The sequence below is a fragment of the Sorex araneus genome, chromosome 1 (assembly GCF_027595985.1).
Source record: "Sorex araneus isolate mSorAra2 chromosome 1, mSorAra2.pri, whole genome shotgun sequence".
NCBI lineage: Eukaryota > Metazoa > Chordata > Mammalia > Eulipotyphla > Soricidae > Sorex > Sorex araneus.
Genome location: NC_073302.1, coordinates 154,673,424 through 154,696,638, shown reverse-complemented (window position 1 = coordinate 154,696,638; position 23,215 = coordinate 154,673,424). Strand labels below are relative to the sequence as shown.

The window sequence follows — 23,215 nt, the reverse complement described above, 5'->3', positions numbered from 1 at the left end:
TGTTTACAGTACGGGAACATTAGATGCAGCTGCCTGCAAGGCAGGGCCTTAACATCTGTACTACTTTCCTTCCACTGTGTAGCAATCTTGAGCCTTTTTTTTTTTTGGTAATACCTGTTGTGGCCTGAGAGTTGCTTTTCTTATTGATGTGATATTATCTGAAACGAAACATTTCTAGGAAGGTGAGATTTGGGGCAGTTTGATTTTTCTTTTACTATATCTTACCATATTAAGTTGCTAGATAGGTTAACATTTTTTCCTTAGGCAGTTCTCAAATTGTGTTGTCTAAAAGAGTTTAATAAAAAGTAAGCAGAATATTTTCAGGTTGTGATCTTCAAATGCTTATTTAGATTAACCGCTGTAAGTCCATGTTCATTGTTCTGTCTTCTGAGATGTCTTCTTCGCTGTGTGTATTCCAGGTAGGAGAGTCAGCAGCCAGGTCTGTCTTGTGGAGTCATGATCACTGGATAAATACTAAATATTTGATTACATCCCCCATTGCTTCCAGTGGTGCTTGTTCAGTGATAGAGTAAAAGTTCTATAAATAATAGCGATAGGTGAATATGTGAGCTTTCCATTGTTCTGTCAGTTCCTACTCCACACTTGGTTGTTTAAAACACCACAGTATATGGTGCCTTATCCCATCAGTTCGCAGCATGGCAATGTAGATGGGGCTCAGTGAGTGAGTCTTTACACTTGTGCCTGGATCAGCAGGTTTTGGTTAGGTTCGTCTGATCCAGTTGGCTGGCTTTGGCTGGTTCCTAGAGGTTTCAGTTAGGATGATTGGGCCTGCCTCTGTGTGGCTGCTGAAGTGCTTTTATACGTGCAGTGAACTTGGAGTTCTTATAGGGAAGTCACCAGTGTGAACGAGCAGCCCCTCTGGAAAGCACTTTTTAATCCTCTTGGTGATGTTTTCAGTGGCCTCAGCAAATTAGGAGCAGACCCATTTTCTCTGAGTAGATAAATAAACTACCAATTGGAAGAGTCATTGGAGACCTGTTACAAATGACATTGGCTGTGGGGAGGGAGAAGAATGTGTGGCCTTGTTTACTATTTATTGCAGAGAATTAGAAAGTCTAGGATGGATTAAAACACCCACCTTTTGGCTTTTGGAAATAAAGTGAAGGTATTAATATCAGTTACATTTTAGTTCTTTGTAGTCAAGTCATTACTCTGCCAAAATTTACTTCTAATTAGGTATGAAGCTTTCTAGTCAGACATGTAGAAATTTCAGCTTTAAAATACTTCTGCCTTGTGGAAAATAGGAAATTAAAGAGTGTTGGTAAGGTTGTAAAAGTCTTTAACTTACATAAATATTATAAGCAGAATTAAAAGCTCTAGATTTTATTTTTAATTCAGTAGTTAAGTAAAAATTATCTTTATTGGTGCTTTTAACTTTTTTTATGCTTTGTAAAATTGCAGGAATCCTTTTCCAGTTTTAAAGTTAATATTACATTGTTAGATTTTTCAGTGTTTTTACTTAGTTTTTGTAGACATTACTTTTTTTTGTCAGCTGTTGTAATCCAAGTTTCACGCTTCAGGTGTTTAGATAATATCATCTTATTGAGAATTTTGCAGAAGGATTTTCTTGTTTTCTTGGTGGCTCAGCTAAAATCAGTGAGTGGAAAATTTTCTCAGATTGGTTTTTGAAGATACCAAATAAATCCTGTATAACCTAACAGACAGCTGCCTTTTCTTTTCTTCTTTAGTATTTTTTGAACACGAAGTGAGGGTCATATTGATTGGGAGATCACTAAAGAAGGCCAAGCCTCAGCACGAGTATTCCAAAAAATGGACTGTGCTAAAATTGCATGTAATACTTTAGCGTTTGACATATTAAACTAAACTGAGTTCATAACACATTTTAAGAATAGCTTTTTTTTTCCCTTCTGTTGATCATTTGACCATTCCTTGCTCCTCCAGGAAATAGACAAGGTTATGTAGGATGGTGATCATAACTCAAAAAAGAATCAGGTGACCCATAAAATACCAGGCTGAACAGCAAAATGTACCCTTAGGATGGTTGGTGAAACTGTACCTGCACAAGAAACTAAATAGACCCAGCATGGTGAGACAATTCGCAAGCAACAGACAGGCGATAGGCCACATCTTTAAAAGCATTTTAAGTTAAGAATAGTCTTTCTCAGGAATATTCAAAGAATAGAAATCAATCATTGAGACGATAAGATCCTCCCAATGCTTGATCCCCTGGAAAGCAGATATTAAAAAGGAGTTCTGTGAAAGGTTTACAGAAACACCTGTGAAGGAAAAGGCTGGAAGCAGGATTGAACAGGAGTGGCCCGAGATTCTGAAGCCAGTCTGAGAGTCTCTGTAGTTCACCTGGGGAATCTGGAAGGAAGAGCGCCTGTGAGTGTAGTGCTGTGTTGGTGTGAAACAACCAGGGTTTTCCACACTGCGTGTTTACTCTTTGAGAGTGGAATGTGCTCCACACTTTGCCTTACCTTACTTAAGTCCAGGTGGCTAAGATAGTATAATTGAATTGATAACTGAAATAGTCTCTGTATTCAACAGCTGGAGATAATTAGAAGACCACATTCGGTAGTAATGGTATCTCGAAGGCCACATAACAGTGTAGTTGGAAGATGGACTATTTTATTTTTAAGCTGCACTAATAAATTCATAGGCCATGGCACTGGGAAGTTGTTTAAGAAACTGTGTGACATTGGTTAGTGCTTCTTAGCTTAAAAAAAGTATAACATTCACAGTTATTGAGGCACTTATATCTGGAAAAGAGTGCAAGTGGATTCCTTTTTTATCATGAATTTCAGGACCAGTAACACCAATATTTTAAACAATTTGACAACTTGAGAAACGCTTATATTCCATATCTTATTGAATATTGATTATATTTTGGTAGGTTTTGTTAAAATAAATTTTTTGCTCAAAATATCCCTTTACTGTTTTGCAAGACTCTCATAATTGATTCTCATGGTTAATTTGTCAATTTGTGCTGTTGGTGAATAGTGCTTTGACTCATATAATGGAAGAATGCGAATGACGCTATGCATTTGTTACCTTAGCTTCTTTTTCCTTCTTATTTTGTCCTTTTGATTTATATTTTGGAAATATAGCAAGATTGTGAAGATTGTTTTATTTTGGGCCACACCCACTCTTATCTCAGAGATTAGGTCTGACAGGGCTCAGGGGACCTTAATTGGTGCTAGTGATTAAACCCAGGTTGACTGTGGGCAATGCAAGCACATTACCCACTCTATTTTCTTTTTTTGGTGGGGGATGAGGGGGGGCTCGGAGGCACACCTGACTGTGATCAGTGCTTACTTCTGACTCTGAGCTCAGGGAATCACTCCTTGCTGTACTCAGGGAGTCATATGGCATGCTGAGGATGGACCCTGGGTCAGCCATGTGCAAGGCAAACGCCTTACCCACTGTGCTGTCTCTCTGGCCCTCACTTTATTATCTTTTTAACTCCTCTATTTTAAGATTTGAGAGAAGTGAGTAGAAAAGTAATTGTTTCTGTAGTTTCAAATTCATTTTATTTATTAAAAAATTTTTTATTAGAGAATCACTGATGTACAGTTACAAACTCACAAACTTTTGTGTTTGCATTTCACTCATACAGTGATCGTTTAATTCATTTTAGCAGTAAACTTCTTAAATTTCTTTTTATTTATTTATTTTTAAAATTAATAGTTTATTTTTAGTGAGTCAACGTGAGGGTACAGTTACAGATTTATACATTTTTGTGCTCATGTTTCTCCCTTACAAAGTTCGATAACCCATCCCTTCACCAGTGCCCATTCTCCACCACCAGTAAACCCAACATCCTTCCCCCGCTCCCCAGTCCCGTCTCCCCCCACCCCACACTGCCACTATGGCAGGGTATTCCCTTTTGTTCTCTCTCTCTGATTAGGTGTTGTGGTTTGCATTAAGGGTGTTGAGTGGCCATTGTGTTCAGTCTCTAGTCTATATTCGGCCCGCATCATCTTTCCCCCACATGACCTCCAACCACATTTTACTTGGTGTTCCCTTCTCTGAGTTGCCCAGAATGAGAGACCAGCCTCCAAGCCATGGAGACAACCTCCGGGTACTTATTTCTACTATTCTTGGGTGTTAGTCTTATAGTCTATTATTCTATGCTCCACAGATGAGTGCAATCTTTCTATGTCTGTCTCTCTCTTTCTGACTCATTTCACTTAGCATGATACTTTCCATGCTGATCCACTTATATGCAAACGTCATGACCTCATTCTTTCTAACAGCTGCATAGTATTCCATTGTATAGATGTACCAGAGTTTCTTCAACCAGTCATCTGTTCTAGGGCACTCGGGTTTTTTCCAGATTCTGGCTATTGTAAACAGTGCTGCGATGAACATATAAGTGCAGATGTCATTTCGACTATACTTTTTGGCTTTTCTGGGATATATTCCCACAAACCATAAGGTACATTGAAGACAAGGTAGGCAAAACCCTCCACGATATTGAAGATAAAGGTATCTTCAAAGATGACATGGAACTAAGCAATCTAGTAAAAACAGAGATCAACAAATGGGACTACATTAAACTAAAAAGCTTCTGCACTGCAAAAGATACAGTGACCAGAATACAAAGACTATCTACAGAATGGGAAAGGATATTTACACAATACCCATCAGATAAGGGGTTGATATCAATGGTATATAAAGCACTGGTTGAACTCTACAAGAAGAAAACATCCAACCCCATCAAAAAATGGGGCGAAGAAATGAACAGAAACTTTACCAAGGAAGAGATACAAATGGTCAAAAGGCACATGAAAAAGTGCTCTACATCACTAATCATCAGAGAGATGCAGATCAAAACAACCATGAGATACCACCTCACACCACAGAGGCTAGCACACATCCAAAAGAACAAAAGCAACTGCTGTTGGAGAGGATTTGGTGAGTAAGGGACCCTTCTACACTGCTGGTGGGAATGCCGACTGGTTCAGCCCTTCTGGAAAACAATATGGACGGTTCTCAAAAAACTAGAGGTTGAGCTCCCATTTGACCCAGAAATTTCTTTTTATTTTTAAATGTAGTTGGGTTTATTCCACATTTTCTGAAAACTCCTACTAGAAAATTTAATTTTGCTTTTGTTTCTTGGGTCACACCCAGCAAAACTCAGTGCTTACTCCTGGTTCTGCACTCAGGGATCACTCCTGGTGGGGCTCGAGGAACATGTGGGGTGCTGGGATTTGAACCTAGGTCAGCTATGTGCAGAACAAGCTCCCTACTACTGTACTTGCCGCTTTGCAAGGCAAGCTCCCTACCTACTGGATCTCTCTGGCTCCAGCACCTCAAATTTCTATGTAAATCCAGGCTTTCTTGGTTATTAAATACCCTTAATAAGCATTCTAATGATTTTATTTCGCCTCATTAAAATGTACCTTAGAAAAATCAAGTTGCATGAACAAGGTTGGGGTAATAACTGCAACAGATTGTCATCTATTATATATCTATTCATGAGTTAATAATGATACTTCTGATTATCTTTAGAGAGAGTGTTAGGAAAATGATTATTTTGAATATTGGTAAATTCAGGGACAGAGAGGTTTACTGCCTTTACAAATGGCTTATCTGTACAATCTCTTTAGGGATGAGTAAGAATTGATAAGAGAAAACTTCTTGTAGAAGTTTTAAAGCCAGGAAGAATCAGAGAATTGGAGGATATGCCATTTTTTAACCTCCTATGAAATAACATATTGAGGCAGTTGTGGCTCTACATAAACACACATACACACACATATACATCCCTCCCAGAAACATACACATGGGGCCAGAAATTATATTTTCTGTTGAAGATTGCAGTCTTCTATGAAATGATCTTAGCAGATATCCAGATTTGAATCTGATTATCTGATTTTTCTGATTACTAGAAATATAGTTGAAAGAGGTGCATTTTAAAAAGTAACTAGCAAATTGTTGAAAACTGTATGACAGATGCTTAATTGTAAGGAAAAAAACATGAAAAAAAAGCATAAGTAGAGTAAAAGAAACCTTAAAAGAGATACAACAGGGGCTGGAGAGATAGCACAGCGGGTAGGGCGTTTGCCTTGCACGCAGCCAACCCGGGTTCAAATCCCAGCATCCCATATGGTCCCCTGAGCACGGCCAGGGGTAGTTCCTGAGTGCAGAGCCAGGAGTAACCCCTGTGCATCGCCAGGTGTGACCCAAAAAGCAAAAAAAAAAAAAAAAAAAAAAAAAAAAAAAAAAAAAAGAGATACAACAAACGTTTGCAATATATAAAACATAGATTGGATTGGGGCAATAGTACAGTGGGTGCATTTGCCTTGCATGCAGCCAACCTGAGTCCTATTCCTGACCTTCCATCTGGTCCCTCGAGCACTGCCAGGCATAGTAATTTCTCAGCTCACAGCCAGGAGTAACCTCTGAGCATTGCCAGGTGTGGCCCCCAAACAAAACCAAACCAAAAGACAAGCAGAAAACAAAAACCCCACCAACTTAGATTGGTTCTGGTAAACTTAAAAAATTTTGGACCCATCAGGGAAATTTGATTAGACTGGGTATTTGGTAATATAAAGGAATTAAAAGTGAATTTTATCTTGTGTAAAGAAAAAAAAATCCAAAGAGAAACTGAAATATTTCTTGGTGGAATTTACTTCTTAGTGATCTGTGAAGGGAGGTTTTGGGGAAGTGCAGATGAAGTAATGTTGATAGTGAGGTAATAATTATTGAGAATAGCTGATGAGTACATGAGAATGTTTGTTTTGCTGTGAAATAAACTTTTTTTCCTTAGATACTGTTAGTTGCAGGAATCAGACAGATGGACACGAACATATCAGTTAAGTATTAACTGGCAAAAGCTGGAGTAAAAGGTATAATGGTCTTTTTGGGTCACACCTGGCAATGCTCAGGAGTTACTCGTGGCCCTGCACTCAGGAGTCACACCTGATGGTGCTCAGGGACCATATGGGATGCTGGGGATTGAACCCAGCTTGGCTGCGTGCAAGGCAAACGCCCTGCCTACTGTCCTATCGCTTTAGCCCATAAAAGATATAATGTGACACACAACCATGTTGGCCTTCCCTGCAAAAGAAGAAGCCTCTCACTCAGATGTAAACCTACCTCAAAAACAAGTGCAGAACAGAGTCCTCCCTCTCTGAAAAATCCTCTGAGAAAATTCAGAAAGGAGTGGAACTGAGAACGTTCCATTTGTTCTCAAGTAAGACAGAGAGCGGCCAGGAAGGTCATTGATATGGTGTTGGAACAAGGTCTGCATGAAACTGTCAATAGTATTGTAAATGACGGTACCTCACCAAAGGTGGGGGAGGAAATAAAATGTATTAAAAAACCGAAACTCCCAAAACTGGAGGCCAGAGATGTTTCACTAACAATATAAATGGTTCCTTTAGGAAACATGAGTTCAGGGAGATTTTACCCGCTAGAGGTCATAGGGATTTTTTGAAAATATTTTAATATTTGTAAACTAATATTTCATTTGGATTTTAGTATGTGATTTGAGGAAAGAGAGAAATTGTTAAAGGTTTTGCCTTTACCACACAAAGGCAAAACCTTTGCCTTTGGGAACTAAGGAATCTTGCCCTTCATTCTAGTTTTGAACTAAAAAAAAAAGAATCTCAGAGGCTGGAGAGAAAGAATACATCAGGTAAAATGCTTGCCTGGCACTTAGCTAACCGAGATTCAGCTCCTGGCCCCTCAGACGGTCCCCTGAGCATGGCCAGGAGTGATCCCTGAATACAGAAACAGGGGTAAGCTCTGAACACAGCTGGTATGCGGGTATGGTATGGACCTAAAAACAATAAATAAATAAAAACATCTCAGACTTTCAGTTATTTAGTGTTATCTATATGTCTAAATTCCTTTTTAATCAAGAAAAAAAGGTGATGTTCTGAGATTCTAATTAAGGTTCTAATTGATGAATGAATTAAGAGAATCAGTGGTATCTCTGTGACTCCTGAAAATATTTTGAAGTTCCCCTGGAATTTTTGTTGCAACTGTTATAGCCTTTATTTCTCTTATTTTTTTAAATAATAGCTATAGGATGCATACAAGATCACTGTATCACTGTCATCCTGTTGTTCATCGATTTGCTCGAGTGGGCGCCAGTAACGTCTCCATCCCTGTCTCGTGTTAGTGTAGCCCGATGGCATATTTGAGGCTCTTTTGGGGTCAGGGGAATGAGGACTGTCATTGTTACTGTTTAAATCAAATTTTTATTTTCAGTTGTGTTCATTTTCTGGTATATGCTAACATTTTTCAAGTTCAAATGTAAAATGCATGTTATTTTAGTTCCATTATTAGAACAGCGGTAAGTCGTTTGCCTTTCACATGACTGACCCGTGTTTGATTCCTCCACCCCTCTTGGAGAGCCCCACAAGCTACTGAGAGTTTCGCGCCCGCGTGGCAGAGCCTGGCAAGCTACCCGTGATGTATTGGATATGCCTAAAACAGTAACAGTAAGTCTCTCAATGAGAGACGTTGTTGGTGCCTGCTCGAACAAATCGATGAGCAACGAGATGACAGTGACATTATTAGAAGATTGCTGTGGGTTAGGTGAGAAGTTAATCTACATTTTTTTTATTATTATTATTTTTTCCTTTTTGGGTCACACCCTGCAATGCACAGGGGTTACTCCTGGCTCTGCACTCTGGAATTACTCCTGGCAGTGCTCAGGGGACCATATGGGATGCTGGGAATCGAATCGGGGTTGGCTCCACTGTGCTATCACTCCAGCCTCAGGTTTGTTTTTTTTTTAAATGTACTACCATGATGTTCTATTTTTATTTTTTCAGTGATTTATGGTTATGTAAATATTGAATACAGGAATATTTATATTCAGGTTATGGGTTATACTTTTTATGTCTTTAATATTTGGGTGCATAACATCTTTGACTGACGTAAGTTCACAGAAATAACAACTTAGTAGTTCTTATTTAGTATGCACTTGTTCATGGACATAGAAATTACCTGTGAAAACATTTTATGCTAATCCGTGTGAGGCCCAGCTTTTTTTCAGCCTACAGTTGGTATGAGTGAGAGTACTTCTCTGAGCTGTTCTAAGGGATGTTTAAAGGGAATGATTCCTATACATTGATAAAACCATTTTCAGTGAATTTATGATCTGTACCCTATAGTGTTGTTAGTTCTGTATTCTGTGAATTTTTCAAGGGGAAAAATTCTCTTACTATTTATACTTTGTTAATGCTTAATTTATAGTTACTGCTAAATGAATAATTTGTGAGTGAGTCATCAATTCTCACAATAAATTTAGTTCTCATAATTAGCAGGGTTGACTCTTGGACCACACCCAGTGGTCCTCAGGGATAACTCCTGGCTCTGTGCATGGGATTGTTCCCCAGCAGTGCTTAGGCTACCTTTCAAGTGTCCAGAGAGCGCAACATGTGCTCCAGCCCATTGAGCCATCACCCCACCTTTTTACTTGGCCATGCTGTTAAACTTGATTTCATTCATATAATTTTCGTCATTAGTCATTTAACCGTGTATGAGTATTTGAAAGGTGATTCCAAGTTAAGGAAACCTCAAGGATGTGCATAAGAATGGAAAAGAAGCTACAGAACAAAGGAATTGATTTTGTGTTTGGTGGGGTTCTGAGTTTTAAATTTGATGGTAGAGTAGTAAAGTAATGATAAAAGAAACAAGTGAAGTTATGCTAGTACTATTATTCTTTTTCAAAGAGCCCTTGCAGCAATTGAAGGTTTGCTTACTTGTTGATTTATTTATTGAAGAAACATTTTTTAAGTACTTTGTAGCTTCCCTAAGTAGAGATTTTTTTTAGATTTTTTAGAGCAGAAACTACCATATTTTAACAATTAACATGGGAATTACAGATTTTAGTAATTTTAAGAAGCTTATTTGAACTTCTCTGAAGTTGAGTTACATCATATAGTTGATGGTATCTTCTAGTGATTACAATTATTTTCTCCCTATAATAAATAATATATACAATAGCACAGTATTTTACAATTAGTGATGTCTTAGACTTGATAGAATATGGTATGTTTCTAAATAATCACTGAGTTTTACAATCTTGAGCCATGTCCCAGTTGTAATTGTTCCTGACACTAATACTGAGCATGAAATCTCATTAAATAATTTGCTTTTTAGTCAGTAAAGAAACACTTCTTTAAAAATTTTTATCTTTGGATTTAACTATTTGGCATCTACTAATTTAAAATATTTTTATAAAATTATTAAATGCAATACTACGGTCGTATAGTTAGTGTTCTTTCCTTATCGAATAGCTTAAACCTTATGGAGTTTTCTTTTTTCTCATTTGAATTTGAATTGTTGGTCTTATCACTGAATTTTGGGGGCTTAGCTTCACACCTCACTCAGAGCTGCTGTTTCCACGCCTGCCACCAAAGTCCAGTGGGAAGCTCCTTACTGGCATGTCAGTGATTCCCTCTGGATAGCGCCATGTTGCTTTCAGGGTATATCTGACTATTGTGCATGATCAGTCTAGTGGGATAGTAATAGTAGTGAATCTTACTATTGTGAATTAGGAAATTCTTGGGTAGAATTTCCATTTCTGCCTTGGAGATGGCTTGTCTGACTAGGATAGATTGGTTAGCTCAAGATAAGCTGATAGGATGCAGCTGGCTGGTATTCAGTTATCCATCCTAGTAGAATAGATAATTGTAATTGTGAATGATTTATCAACCCTGTATCAATTATTTTGTCAGACTTACTAATATGTAGCAAAAGTTGTACTAATTTGCATTTCAAGGCTTATATTTCTTCTTTAGAGGAGGTAATATAAATATGAAAATGGGAGAGAGAGAGAGAGAGAGAGAGAGAACATATAAGAGAATTGGATGGCCTGAATAATCCACCAACTGGATAATTGACCTGTGAGCAGTAAGAAATTGGCTGTGATTTCATGCATTACTTTTGAGCATTGTTTAGATTTAACTTTTGTTCACAACTGATTGAATTAAAGTTGGAGGTAAAATGCACTATATCTCATTTCTGAACTCTCAGTTCAATAATTTCTCATTGTGAACTTAGGAGATTCAGACATGATAAAACAGTAATGAGAAGTTAAAAAATCAGGGTTTGAAGAAAAGTATGTATTTTAGATCTGCCCTAGGGAGAAAAGCAATTATTAAAGTTTTAAAAATCGATACAAATTGATGTTTTAAACTGAAGGAAGCTTAAGACTTTGAGTTCTGCCCTCCTTGCCATCACTATATAAATAAAAAGAAATCAATAGACCCAGAATATATGCTATTAAAGATCTCTTCTAGCAGCTATTTTGATACACTTAAGGCAGTATTTAATACTGTATTTAATTCAGAAAAAATGTGTTGTCAAGAATAAGAAATATATTATTTTCTTTTTTGTTTTGTTTTGTTTTTTGGGTCATACCTGGCGATACACTCAGGTCACTCCTGGCTTTGCACTCAGGAATTACTCCTGGCAGTGTTCGGGGGACCATATGGGATGCTGCGAATCTAACCTGGTTCAGCCATGTGTAAGGCAAACGCCCTACCTGCTGTGCTATCGCTCCAGTCCCAGAAATTATATTTCTAATTAAAAATGATTATTTTTAATCTCCAGGTCTATATATTACATTCTTAAATAATAAATACTAGGTGTGGGCTGTTAAATAAGTTTGTGTGCTTTCTAATTAGTTAGCTATGAAGTTTAAAGGTCCCTTTAGTGTAAAAGATATGTAGTTGTTTATTAAAATGTATTAATGCACTTCTATAGTCTGTATCTGACCACTTTTCTTTCTTCTGGATAACCTCTTTTTACTAAACCTTGTGATCAAAGATTTTTGGAATGAGTACTGAGAACGGCATTTGTCAGAGTCAGGGTGTACTAGATGGGAGACTAGGACTGAGCCTGAGCTGTCTGAATTTGAGGCTGTTTGGAGTGTTGTGTTATATGACTGAAAGAGGGAGATTTTATGGAACTTTTATGAGAGTAAAATTCACCAGAACAGGCTCTCTGCCGAGATGTGACCCGAGTGGCCACATGTGTGCAGCCTCTCTGTTGCTGGATGACCATGATCCCGGAGGCCAGCTAAACTACTTTTGGTACCAGCAGCTTCTTGCAGAAATGTCTCTAGACTGTGAACTAAGCCACGGCCCCATGCCGCCCCAGGAGGGGAAAGGTTTTTCTCTCTCGGCTTTTCCTTGCGGGGAGGGGGCGGCAGGACCACTAAAGAGAGGTACGAGCTTGCAATGATGCAGTTTCTGGCAGAAATTTCCCTGGATGTAGTTACTAAAATGCAGACCTCATATCTCTTCATTTTCAGCAATGGAAAACAAATTATCAGATGCTTCCTTTTCAGCGGGTCTGGTTTTGGCAGGGAAAACTCCAAACTATAATAGTGAGTTTTTTTTGTGGAAATATTGAATGTAATCAAAATAAAGAAAAATTAAAGTGAAAGTTATCAGCTACAAAGGCGTGGGTGGGGGTGGGTGGAGGTATACTGGGGTTCTTGGTGTGGAACATGTGCACTGGTGAAGGGATGGGTGTTCGACCATTGTATAACAGACTCAAGCCTGAATGCTTTGTAACTTTCCACATGGTGATTCAATAAAAAATAAAATAAAAAATAAAAAAAATTCACCAGAACAGATACTTTTAGTTGCAAAGTAACTTTTGCATCCCGTTTTGTCAGTGCTTTACCTTCCTTGGTGTAATCTTGCATAACTAATAGTATTAACTTAATGAGGAGGTTCAGAGCATACTCAGATTTGTAAAATCCACAAACAGCCTCAACAGGAAGTACTAATTTCTTTAAATGTCTTTCCTGGCTAGTGGAATATCATATACTAAGTTTAATACTGCATGGAACCATTTATATGTGATTTACAACTGTCTTTCTGTAATATACTTACATTCTTTTATTCAGAGAAGCAAACCTGAATTCTAGTGAATGGAAATAACATTATACAGACAACTTTGACTTAATTTAGCTTAATTAATGAACCATTTACAAACTGGTGTACTACATTATTAATAACAAATTGTGTGACATGCTTGTAATGTAATTGCTGTATATCACTTTTGTGAGCAGTGCTTTCTTGACTTTTGTTATAATACAGACGCCATGATGAATAATCTTGTACAACAAATTATTTTTCTTGATAGTTGTATCACAGATATCTTCTCTGCAAACTATGAATGGTGGTTTTTTTGATAAGTAAATGGGAGATAAAAAGAAATAAACTCACGGGATTCATATTTTTCTGTTATAAAATGAAACAAACTTCTTTACATTTCAAGTGTTTTCATTAAACAAAAATAACGGTCTTTGCTCTAACGTTCTGAATCAAGAACATAGTGGAATGATCAAAAGAGCCACATGAATAAAGGAAAAGTCTTGGCTTTAAATAAAAGAGTTGGACCTGGAAGACGGATGGCTGCACTGCTGAAGTGCTTTCCTGGCCAACCTGAGGCTAGTTTGAACTCCCGTGCGCCGAGCGTGCTAAGTTATCAGGATAGTCACCGTTGCCATCTAATGGAATAGAAGGTTTCTTGGTGGCTCGAACTCACGGCTGATAGAACAGAAGGCCTTGAGTTTGAGCCCTGATGCTGCCTGCAGACACTGAGGTGACCCAGAGAGAGTCTTCCGGTAGGTGTCCCAGTGAGAGAGGACCTGCGAAATGACTCCGTGACTTAGGAAGGGCCCGGGCAGGAGTTAGGTCCTGGGCTTATTCTCCAGTGTGGCACATGAGCCTCCAAGGCAGGATCGCTCTGAGGTCTCAGGCCCTCAGATGGAAAAAAAAAAAAAAAAGAATGATGATAGAGTTAAAATATCTCTATGGAGAAAAGAAAAGGAACAGTGATTTCAACAAAGGACACAAACTCTTTTTTTCCCCACTCTTAGAAAAATCCCTTTTTTTTTTTTTTTTTGCGTCACACCCAGCGATGCTCAGGGGTTACTCCTGGCTTTGCACTCAGGAATTACTCCTGGCAGTGCTTGGGGGACCATATGGGATGCCGGGGATCGAACCCGGGTCGGCCGCGTGCAAGGCAAATGCCCTACCCGCTGTGCTATCACTCCGGCCCCAGAAAAATCCCTTTCTGTCCAAGAAGCTGCCCTTCTTTGTTCTGTGTTGTTCATGTCAGTGTAAATAACTGTGATTATATCAGTGTTTGATCATATCATTTTATGTACTTTTTGGATTTTGGGCCACACCTGGCTGTGTTCAGGGACAGTCCTAGTGGGGCTCAGGAACATTATGGGGTGCTGGAGATTGATCCTGGCCCGGCCTCATGCCAGGCAAGCGCCTTACCCACTGTACTATGGCTCCACCCTCTGGTCTCATAGTTCTTAGTAATCTTAGCAAATACATACTACCGGTGATTTTTTTTTTCCTTGAACCTTTTTCTTTTTTTCCTCACCAGATTTGCATCAGCCGGTGATGATGGAATTGTAGTTGTGTGGAATGCCCAGGTACGTATTGATTCTATTTATATATTCTATAAATATATGACTGTACAGTTGAGGGTATATTAAATATTACCTGTTGAGGTTACATCTGTATAGCAGTATCTTGATTTCAGACTAACAGTCGAAAGGTGTTATTTAGGCTGGACCCAGTTGAAAATAGGGACTAATACTTTATAACAGACATGATTTTTAATAACAGTTTTTTTTTCTGACAAACATGCTAACTTATAAAAACAAAACTTTAATCTAATTGAACAAAATTTATCAACAGCTGTGTGTTGATTCTATAAATTAAGTGTTAATATTGGCAGGCAGTTTTTTCTTTCACAATTATATGATTATATATATATATATATGGTACAATGTAGCATTCTCATGTTTGATTTTCTTAGTAATAAAAGGCTTTGTGGTGTTGTGTGTATAGTGCCAGGGATGAACCCAGGACCTCTCACATGCAAGACAAGCATGCTGCTGCTGAGTTATATCCTTCTGAGCCCAGTAGAAAGTTCATTTCTTCCCAAAAAATTAACAGCTTTGGGGCCGGGCAGATAGCACAGAGTGCACTGCATGCCCGCCATGTACGTCCAGGCCTCCCTGGCATTACCAGCTGTAGCCCTCGTGCCTCTCTGCTCCTCAGAGGGGACTCATAAAGAAAAAAAATATTAACACATTACTAAATCTATCCAGGACTTCTCTTTCTGATCCTTCAATCCCCAAATCATTCTCTTTTAAAACATTCATCTTTTCACCCTTATTTGGATTGTTATCTTGTTTTACTCATTAGATCTCAGTTTTTGGGGGTTGGGGCCAGGAGCAGGAGTGGGGAACACACCAGAAGTGCTCAAGGTTTACTCCTGGCTCTGTATTCAGGGATCATTCCTAGAGGGGCTTAAGGGATGATATGTTGTGATGAGGATCCAACCCAGATCACTTGTGAACAAGGCAAGTGCTCTCCCCACTATCTGTCTTTTTTTTTTCTTTTTGGGTCACACCCAGCGATGCACAGGGGTCACTCCTGGCTCTGCATTCAGGAATTACCCCTGGCGGTGCTCAGGGGACCATATGGGATGCTGGGAATCGAACCCAGGTCGGCCGCGTGCAAGGCACACGCCCTACCTGCTGTGCTATCTCTCCAGCCCCTCTGTCATTTTTTAATGGTCTTTAAAGTATTTATTCTAGCTTAGATAGCATGTTTAGTGTTAATATTTATGGTATTGATGTACAAAGTTATTGCACCCCATCACCACTAAAGTGTTTCAGTGGCCTTTTTCCTGTCTAGAACAGTTATTTCATCAGTAGATTCACCATATTTTTTAAATCTTGAAATCTTACAAAAGTCTGCAGTTTTCGTGGTATTTACTTTGTATTTTTGGTATTTTTCTACTTGGAAAATCTGAGAAGAAATGATAAATGAAGATATTGAATGGGTAGGTATAGCTGATGGTGTTACACAGAAGAGTAGGAAGTAGGAGTGAGAGATAGTGGATATCATATTTATACACACTTTGGTTATGTTTTTATTTCCTTCCACAACTTTGTAACAGTGGAAGCCTTGATAACAAATACTTAAATAATGAGCACTGGTATTTTTCCAGAGTTATTTACTGGTATTTTTATGCTTAATCACCACTATTATTAAAACTATATAAAAATACTCTTCTACATTTGCTATAAAAGTGCTAGACCTAGGATTTTCTTCTTGAAAATAATTAAAATTATTTATGGCTACTGTCAGTTTTTAAACTATTTAATTGTTCAAAATTAATGGTAAATTCTAAGCAATTTTAAATGGAATGTGTGTATTTCTTGGTGGTTCTTCTAAATGTTGTCATTTAAAATATGTAAGTTGTGAATTAACATTTTTATTGGTATTTCAGACAGGAGAAAAACTTTTGGAGCTCAGTGGACACACTCAGAAGATAACGGCTATTATTACATTCCCTTCCTTGGAAGCTTGTACAGAACAAAGCCAGCTGATCTTGACAGCCTCTGCTGATAGGACAGTTATTGTATCCTTCAGTCAGGAGGAGAATGGAATTGCTCTAGAGACCCTGGGGACCAGCACATGTATGATTAGTCTTCAGCCTCTTGGGGCCTGTCTGAACATTCCTAATTGAGCAAAAAGATTTTGTTTTAGATCTCCTAAGATATTTCTTAAAAGTATTATTCATTTCATACTATTAGAATAGATATAGCTGGCTAATGAGGCTAACTGATCAAAACACCATGATCAAAGCAGTTCTTTTCAGAGTTACTATTTGTATCAGGTTATGTAAAAAGGAGGAAAATGGGAGAATGTGGGCTTAAAATATGTATTCTTTTAGTTTGCTTTCAGTTTAGAAAAGGATGAATTGGACTGGAGAAAAACTCGTATTTCCCCCTACTTTTATAAAGAAAAACCCTTTTCTAGCATAAAAAAGAGAATTTACCATCTTCCCAGTGGTTAACATTGTTTAGTATTAAATAACAAACGTAAGCTACCTTTTCTTTGTAATTTTAGTTGCAAAGTTCCAAAGCATATTTAAAACTTTAATATGCTTAGTATGTAACAGCTCTCACAGAGTTTTATAAAATAGGTGCATCAGGCATGGTTCTCTACTTCCATTCACTTATTTAATCCTTACATAGTAGCTCTTTGAAATAAGGGCCATTTTTTTGGTTTGTGTTTCTTAAGCTTCATTTGCGGGTAAGAGAAAAGAGAGGTATGGAGAGAATTGAGCAGCTTGTGCAGGGTCTCACAGCCAGTGTAGGGTTGACCTGTCGAGCTGCCTGCTTGCTGAGCCAGACCCCTGGACCCCTATCTAGTACAGCCTTCACGAAATCTTTTCCTTCAGCCCTGTGATATCTGTATGAGGAAATACATTTGTGGAAGATACAGCCAAATGCTATGGACAGTCTTTATTAGTGGATTAGTTTTGCTCCTATTTTTTAATCTTCAAATTTAATTTAAATTGCTTTAAGCTAGTAAAAGTAAATTTTGGACTTGGTCCAAAGAAGTAGGTGTTTCTAGACTTCTATAAACCAAAACATACTTTATCACACTTTTATTTTTTGCCTTTTTTGTGAAAGTTGCACCCAGTGATGCACAGGGGTTACTCCTGGCTTTGTACTCAGGAATTACTCCGGGGAGTGCTCAGGGGACCATATGAGATGCTGGGAATTGAACCCGGGTTGGCCGTGTGCAAGGCAAATGCCCTACCCGCTGTGCTATCACTCCAGCCCCAACACACTCTTTAAATGAGTGAATTAACTGAAATAATTTTGGACAGATTGCTAATAGGTAAGCAATTCAAGAAAATTTTTAAATGAGGAGAATAAACTTCTGTTATAATTGCAGTATTGCATTCACAAGGACATACACATTATTCAAATGATTAGGTCAGAATAGTTTTATTACTGCTGGATTAAGGCAGATATTTTATGGACTAAAGCTCTTGTTTTTATTCAGTATCCGTATAATCTTGGCAAAAAAAGAATTTAAAATGGTTTCTTTTTATTAGAGCCTTGCTAAGGTACTATAACAATATTCAGAGGTGTTATTAAAGTTACTGGTATAGTGCAGAGTTCTGCTAAGTATCAGTGTAAATATTATTTGTAAGTTATACTATAGAATCTTTTTGTAGTAATTGTAGTCACTTGTACTAAAATTACTTCTAAATTTACTCTGCTTGCCTTTGCTATTAACACACTTCACTGATTGTTGAGGGTGGGTTTTTAAATTTTAAGTGACAGTTTTTTTGGAATATATATATATATATACACACTCATATATATATATGTATCTCACATCTTTACCATACATTTATATGAAGTTAATAGAAATGAGTTTTAGACAGTAGGCGTAATGTATTTGTTTTCATAGGAAATGGTGTAAATGGTTTGAAAATTACTATACTGTTTAAGTCTGACTAGCCTTTGGCATTTTATGAAAGTATCTCTAATTATTGAACCTGTGCATGCAGTGTATAGGAATATACTGTTCCTGTCTCCTTTGAGTCAGGATAGCAGTGAGTCAATTTCTTGCAGAGCATCCTGCCATGCACATCCAGGGATATTGTTGGAAATATTAATGGATGGGATGCTGTTTAAAAGCATGCATACCTGTTTTCAGTGTTTACTAGGTTTTGATGAATTATGCTGTAGAATAAACCTTAAAATTTGTTTTCTTTCTTCTTTCTTGGTGCTGCTAGTGGGGAATTTGCCTTTTGGGGGACTGTCTGGTGCTGGGGATTGGACCCTGGCCTCTTACTCATGGCATGTCTTCACTCCTTGAGTGCCTAGTGGTCCTAGACCTTAAAATCTAAATATTTTAATGGCTGCAGAGATTCAGTATCCCAGCCATTTGTTCTGTTGAGATTTTCAAAGAGCTGAATAGTGAAAACCTACTTCAAACTTAGATTGTAGGCCCATTCTCCTAAACTGACTTAATGTCTGCAATAGTGTGTAACACTGTAGCACTGTCCCCTTGTTCATCAATTTGCTCATCGATTTGCTCGAATGGGCACCAGTAACATCTCCATTGTGAGACTTGTTACTGTTTTTGGCATATCGAATACACCACAGGTAACTTGCCAGGCTCTGCTGTGCGGGCGGGATACTCTTGGTAGCTTGCCGGGCTCTCTGAGAAGGATGGAGGAATCAAACCAGGGTCGGCTGTGTGCAAGGCAAACGCCCTACCCGCTGTGCTATTGCTTCAGTCCTTTAATAGTATAAGCACTAAATATTCCATGCTTTCTTTAAAGATTATCTACTGAAAGGAATAATATTTGTAATGTGAACTCACCATTAAAATCTTAAAGTTCCTGGGGACCAGAGAGATAGTACAGTGGGTAGGGTGCGTGCCTTGCATACGGCCAACCCAGGTTCTTTCCCTGGCATCCCTTATGGTCCCAGAGCACCACTACCACCAGGAGTGATTCCTGAGTGCAGATCTAGAACCACCGCTGTGTGTGTCCCCCCCCAAAAAAGAAAAGATTTGAAAATTCTGTTTAGAAATTATTTCTTAACATAAATCTAGGTATGGGATTGTGATTCTGGCAGACAAGTTCAGCAAGTATCATGCTTCCAGTCCACTGTAAAGGTAAAATCTTTAGTTATTTTATGACGATAACATTTTTTTTTGGGGGGGGGTTATTTATTTTTTAAAATTAATTTATTCTTTTATTGAATCACCATGTGGAAAGTTACAAAGCTTTCAGGTTTAAGTCTCAGTTATACAATGCTCGAACACCCAGTGCACATATTCCACCACCAAGAATCACAGTATACCTCCCCCCTCCCCCCACTTCCCCAGCCCCCCACCCCGCATGTGTAACTGGTAAATTTCACTTTACTTTGATTACATTCAATATTTCAACAAAAAACTCACTATTATTGATTTGGAGTTTCTCCCCCCTAAAGTCGATCTGCTGAAAAGAAAGCATTTGGTAATTTGCTTTCTATTGCCGAGAATGAAGAGATATGAGGTCGAGAGGCCGCACTAGCAGCCGCACGGTTTTGGATTTCTGTATTTTAGTATTTTAGTAACTAAGTCCAGAGAAATATCTGTCAGAAATTGCAACATTGTAAGCTTTTACCTCTCAGCTACTTTATATTCCACATAAGAGTGCAATCTTTCTATGTCTGTCTCTTTCTTTCTGACTCATTTCACTCAGCATGATACTTTCCATGTTGATCCACTTATATGCAGATTTCATGACTTCATGTTTTCTGACAGCTACGTAGTATTCCATTGTGTAGATATACCAGAGTTTCTGTAGCCAGTCATCTGTTTTTGGGCACTCTGGTTTTTTCCATATTGTGGCTATTGTAAACAGTGCGGCAATGAACATAGAAATGCAGATGTCATCTCTACTATGCCTTTTTGCCTCCCTGGGATATATTCCCAGGGGTGGTATTGCTGGGTCAAATGGGAGCTCAATTTCTAACTTTTTGAGAATCGTCTATATTGTTTTCAAAATGAGCTGAACCAGTCGGCATTCCCACCAGCAGTGAAGGAGAGTCCCTTTCTCCCCACATCCACGCCAACACTGGTTGCTTTTGTTTTTTGGGATGTGGGCCAGTCTCTGTGGTGTGAGATGATATCTCATTGTTGTTTTGATCTGCATCTCCCTGATGATTAGTGATGTGGAACATTTTCTCATGTGTCTCTCAGCCATTCGGATTTCTTCTTTGGGAAAGTTTCTGTTCATTTCAATGATGATAACATTTTTATCCCTCCTCCCCCAAATGATTTAATAAGTTAGAAGAAATGAAGTTTTGTAGGTTTTTTTCTCTTTTCTTCTAAGCAGTGCTTAGGGGTGCCTGAACACTCCGGTGGGGTGTGGCCCACCAAACTGGTTCAGTGCTTGCTCAGGTCTGGCGGAGGTGTTGTTTGAACCCCATGGTGCTGAGGGTCACCCAAGACATCCTGGAGGAGCTCAAGGGCCCTCGTGGTGCAGCCAGCTATGCTCAGACTATCACCCAGGTTCTGGTTTTGGTTTTAAAGTGATATCTTCTGTAAACATATGTAGTCGTTTGGCTCTTTTAAGATTAGATTTTTGGTTTTGTATTGTTTAGTTTGAATCTGAATATAATGTTTGAATTCGAAAATTAAATCAATGGGTGAATTTCAGTAGCAAGATAAGGAAAAACATAGTGCTAGTATGTGTTAGTAATTCTAGGAAGGTAATAATGATTTATAGTGGTATTGTTATGTTTGTCCCTCAACTTCTGCCTTCTGGAAGGTCATAAAGACATCTTATTTTTGTTCCAAAACAAAATTTTTTATAGCTAATTGGCTGCTATTATTATGTTCATTTATTTTACAAACAAGTACTAATTGGGGCTCATTACAGTTTTGGAATTCTGATTCATGTTGGAGAAACAAATTTGGCTTAGACTTGATTACTTTGATTCCTACAGAACAATGTACCATAAATGTTCCCATATGATGCCACTACTTTCACTAATGTTTGGTTTGGAGAAAGATACTAATAAAAAGTTTATGGTTTTTCAAAATGTTAGACTGTTTAATATTTGTCACTCAGGGATTTTCAAGAGAAATAAAAATTATATACATACAAAAGTATATGCATGAATATTCCTAGCAGCATTGCTTGTTACAGCTTCAAAGTAGAAACAACCTAAATGTCCAATATCTGATGAATGGATCACTGGTGAGGGTATATCCATATAGTGAAATACTACTCTGCAATAAAAAAGTACTGATATTACAGATTTAGAGGTTAGAATGGGTAGAACCTCTTGAAGTATAAATGGCATCGAATATTTATAACTCGTTTTATTCCAGCAGTTTGAAAAGCTACCTCGCCTTCAAACCTAGAGAATACTGTCACTGTCACTTATCCTGTTGCTCATCGATTTTTCTCTAGCGAGCACCAGTAATGTCTCCATTGTGAGACTTGTTGTTACTGTTTTTGGCATATCGAATATGCCATGGGGAGCTTGCCAGGCTCTGCTATGGGGGCGCAACACTCTCGGTAGCTTGCTGGGCTCTCCAAGAGGGGCTGAGGAATTGAACCCAGGTCATCTGTGTGCAAGGCAAACACCCTACCTGCTGTGCTATCACCTGTAATGTTTTTGTTTTTTTCTCTTGGTCTTGCCCTTGTCCTTGCTCAGGTCAGTGGGTGGGAGGGAAAGGATGAAAGGGAAGGAATGTTTCTAGTGTTTAGAACTCTCATTTCCCTCAGTCAAAAATCAGGACCTCTAGCAAGACTCAAAAAAATTAGGGGACAGTGATTGCCGAGGATCATATTTTCAGCTTTGTTTTTCAAAAGCTGCTTATTTTAGGTACTGGAGCAATAGTTTACTGGTAGGGTGTTTGCTTGTACCCACCTGACCCAGGTTTGATCACTGGCATCCCGTTTCATCCCCTGAGAACTGCCAGGAATGATCCTGAGCACAGAGCCAGGAGTAACCCCTGAACAACGCCAGAAGTGACCCAAACACCAAAAAAAAAAGAGAGAGAGAAAAAATACTAACCTAATTTTAAACCTTATGGATGATTTGTCTATTACTGAGTAACAAGTTACCTCAAAGCAAAAAAGCATTTAACATTGTGAGGGAAAGAGAGGAGCTAGGCTGGGCAGTCTGGTTTCACATCTCCTGGGCTTGCCGCCATCTGAAGGCTTGATGGGGTTGAGGATCTTGGGAGTGGCACATTTTGTAGGTTGGTGCCCATGGCCCTCGCTTGCCTTGTGGACCTTTCTTCAGAGGCTGCACATGTGTCTCCCCCTTCACAGGTGATCTAACAGGAAGGCAGACCAGACCCCGGGTCTTTTATCATGTGTCTCATAAGTCACGTGCCATCCCTACAGCCACATAATTACTTGTTTGAAGCTGGTCACTTACAGAACCCCTGATCCGGGGGAGATGAATGAAGCTCCATCTCTTGAGCAAGAGAGAAGACATTTTGTTTATTTTTAGAACATATTTAAAAATCAATGAATGCTTGGACTTAAAAATCAGCAAATGCTTAGATTAAACTAATAAAGCATTCCCCATGACTTTTACAGTGTTTAACTATTCTTCAAAGACTGGATGTTTGGCTCTCTGGTGGGAATGACCTCTGTGTCTGGAACCGAAAGTTAGATCTCTTGTGTAAGACTCCTCACCTTTCTGATACAGGTAAGACACATCCTAGATCTTGGAGCATGGTCCAAGACACAGTGATCTCGAAAGAGACTTTGCATGAATATAAATGTCAGGGTGAAACTTTTCTTCTCATTTCTAAATATATTGTAGCCATACTCCCCCAGTTCAGGTTTAGTATTGTTGAAGTATATTTCCAGCCTAAAT

The 23,215-nt window shown here is 38.5% G+C and overlaps 1 protein-coding gene across 1 annotated transcript in view; it reads left to right on the top strand.

Moving 5' to 3' along the window:
• The window catches only part of WDR41 (WD repeat domain 41), a 49,682-nt gene that overhangs the window by 5,382 nt on the left and 21,085 nt on the right, over positions 1–23,215 (top strand). Inside the window, exons 3-6 of the mRNA XM_055124217.1 lie at positions 14,371–14,419; positions 16,294–16,425; positions 19,434–19,496; positions 22,933–23,044. Coding sequence (XP_054980192.1) covers positions 14,371–14,419; positions 16,294–16,425; positions 19,434–19,496; positions 22,933–23,044 — 356 coding nt within the window. The remainder of the gene's footprint in view (positions 1–14,370; positions 14,420–16,293; positions 16,426–19,433; positions 19,497–22,932; positions 23,045–23,215) is intronic.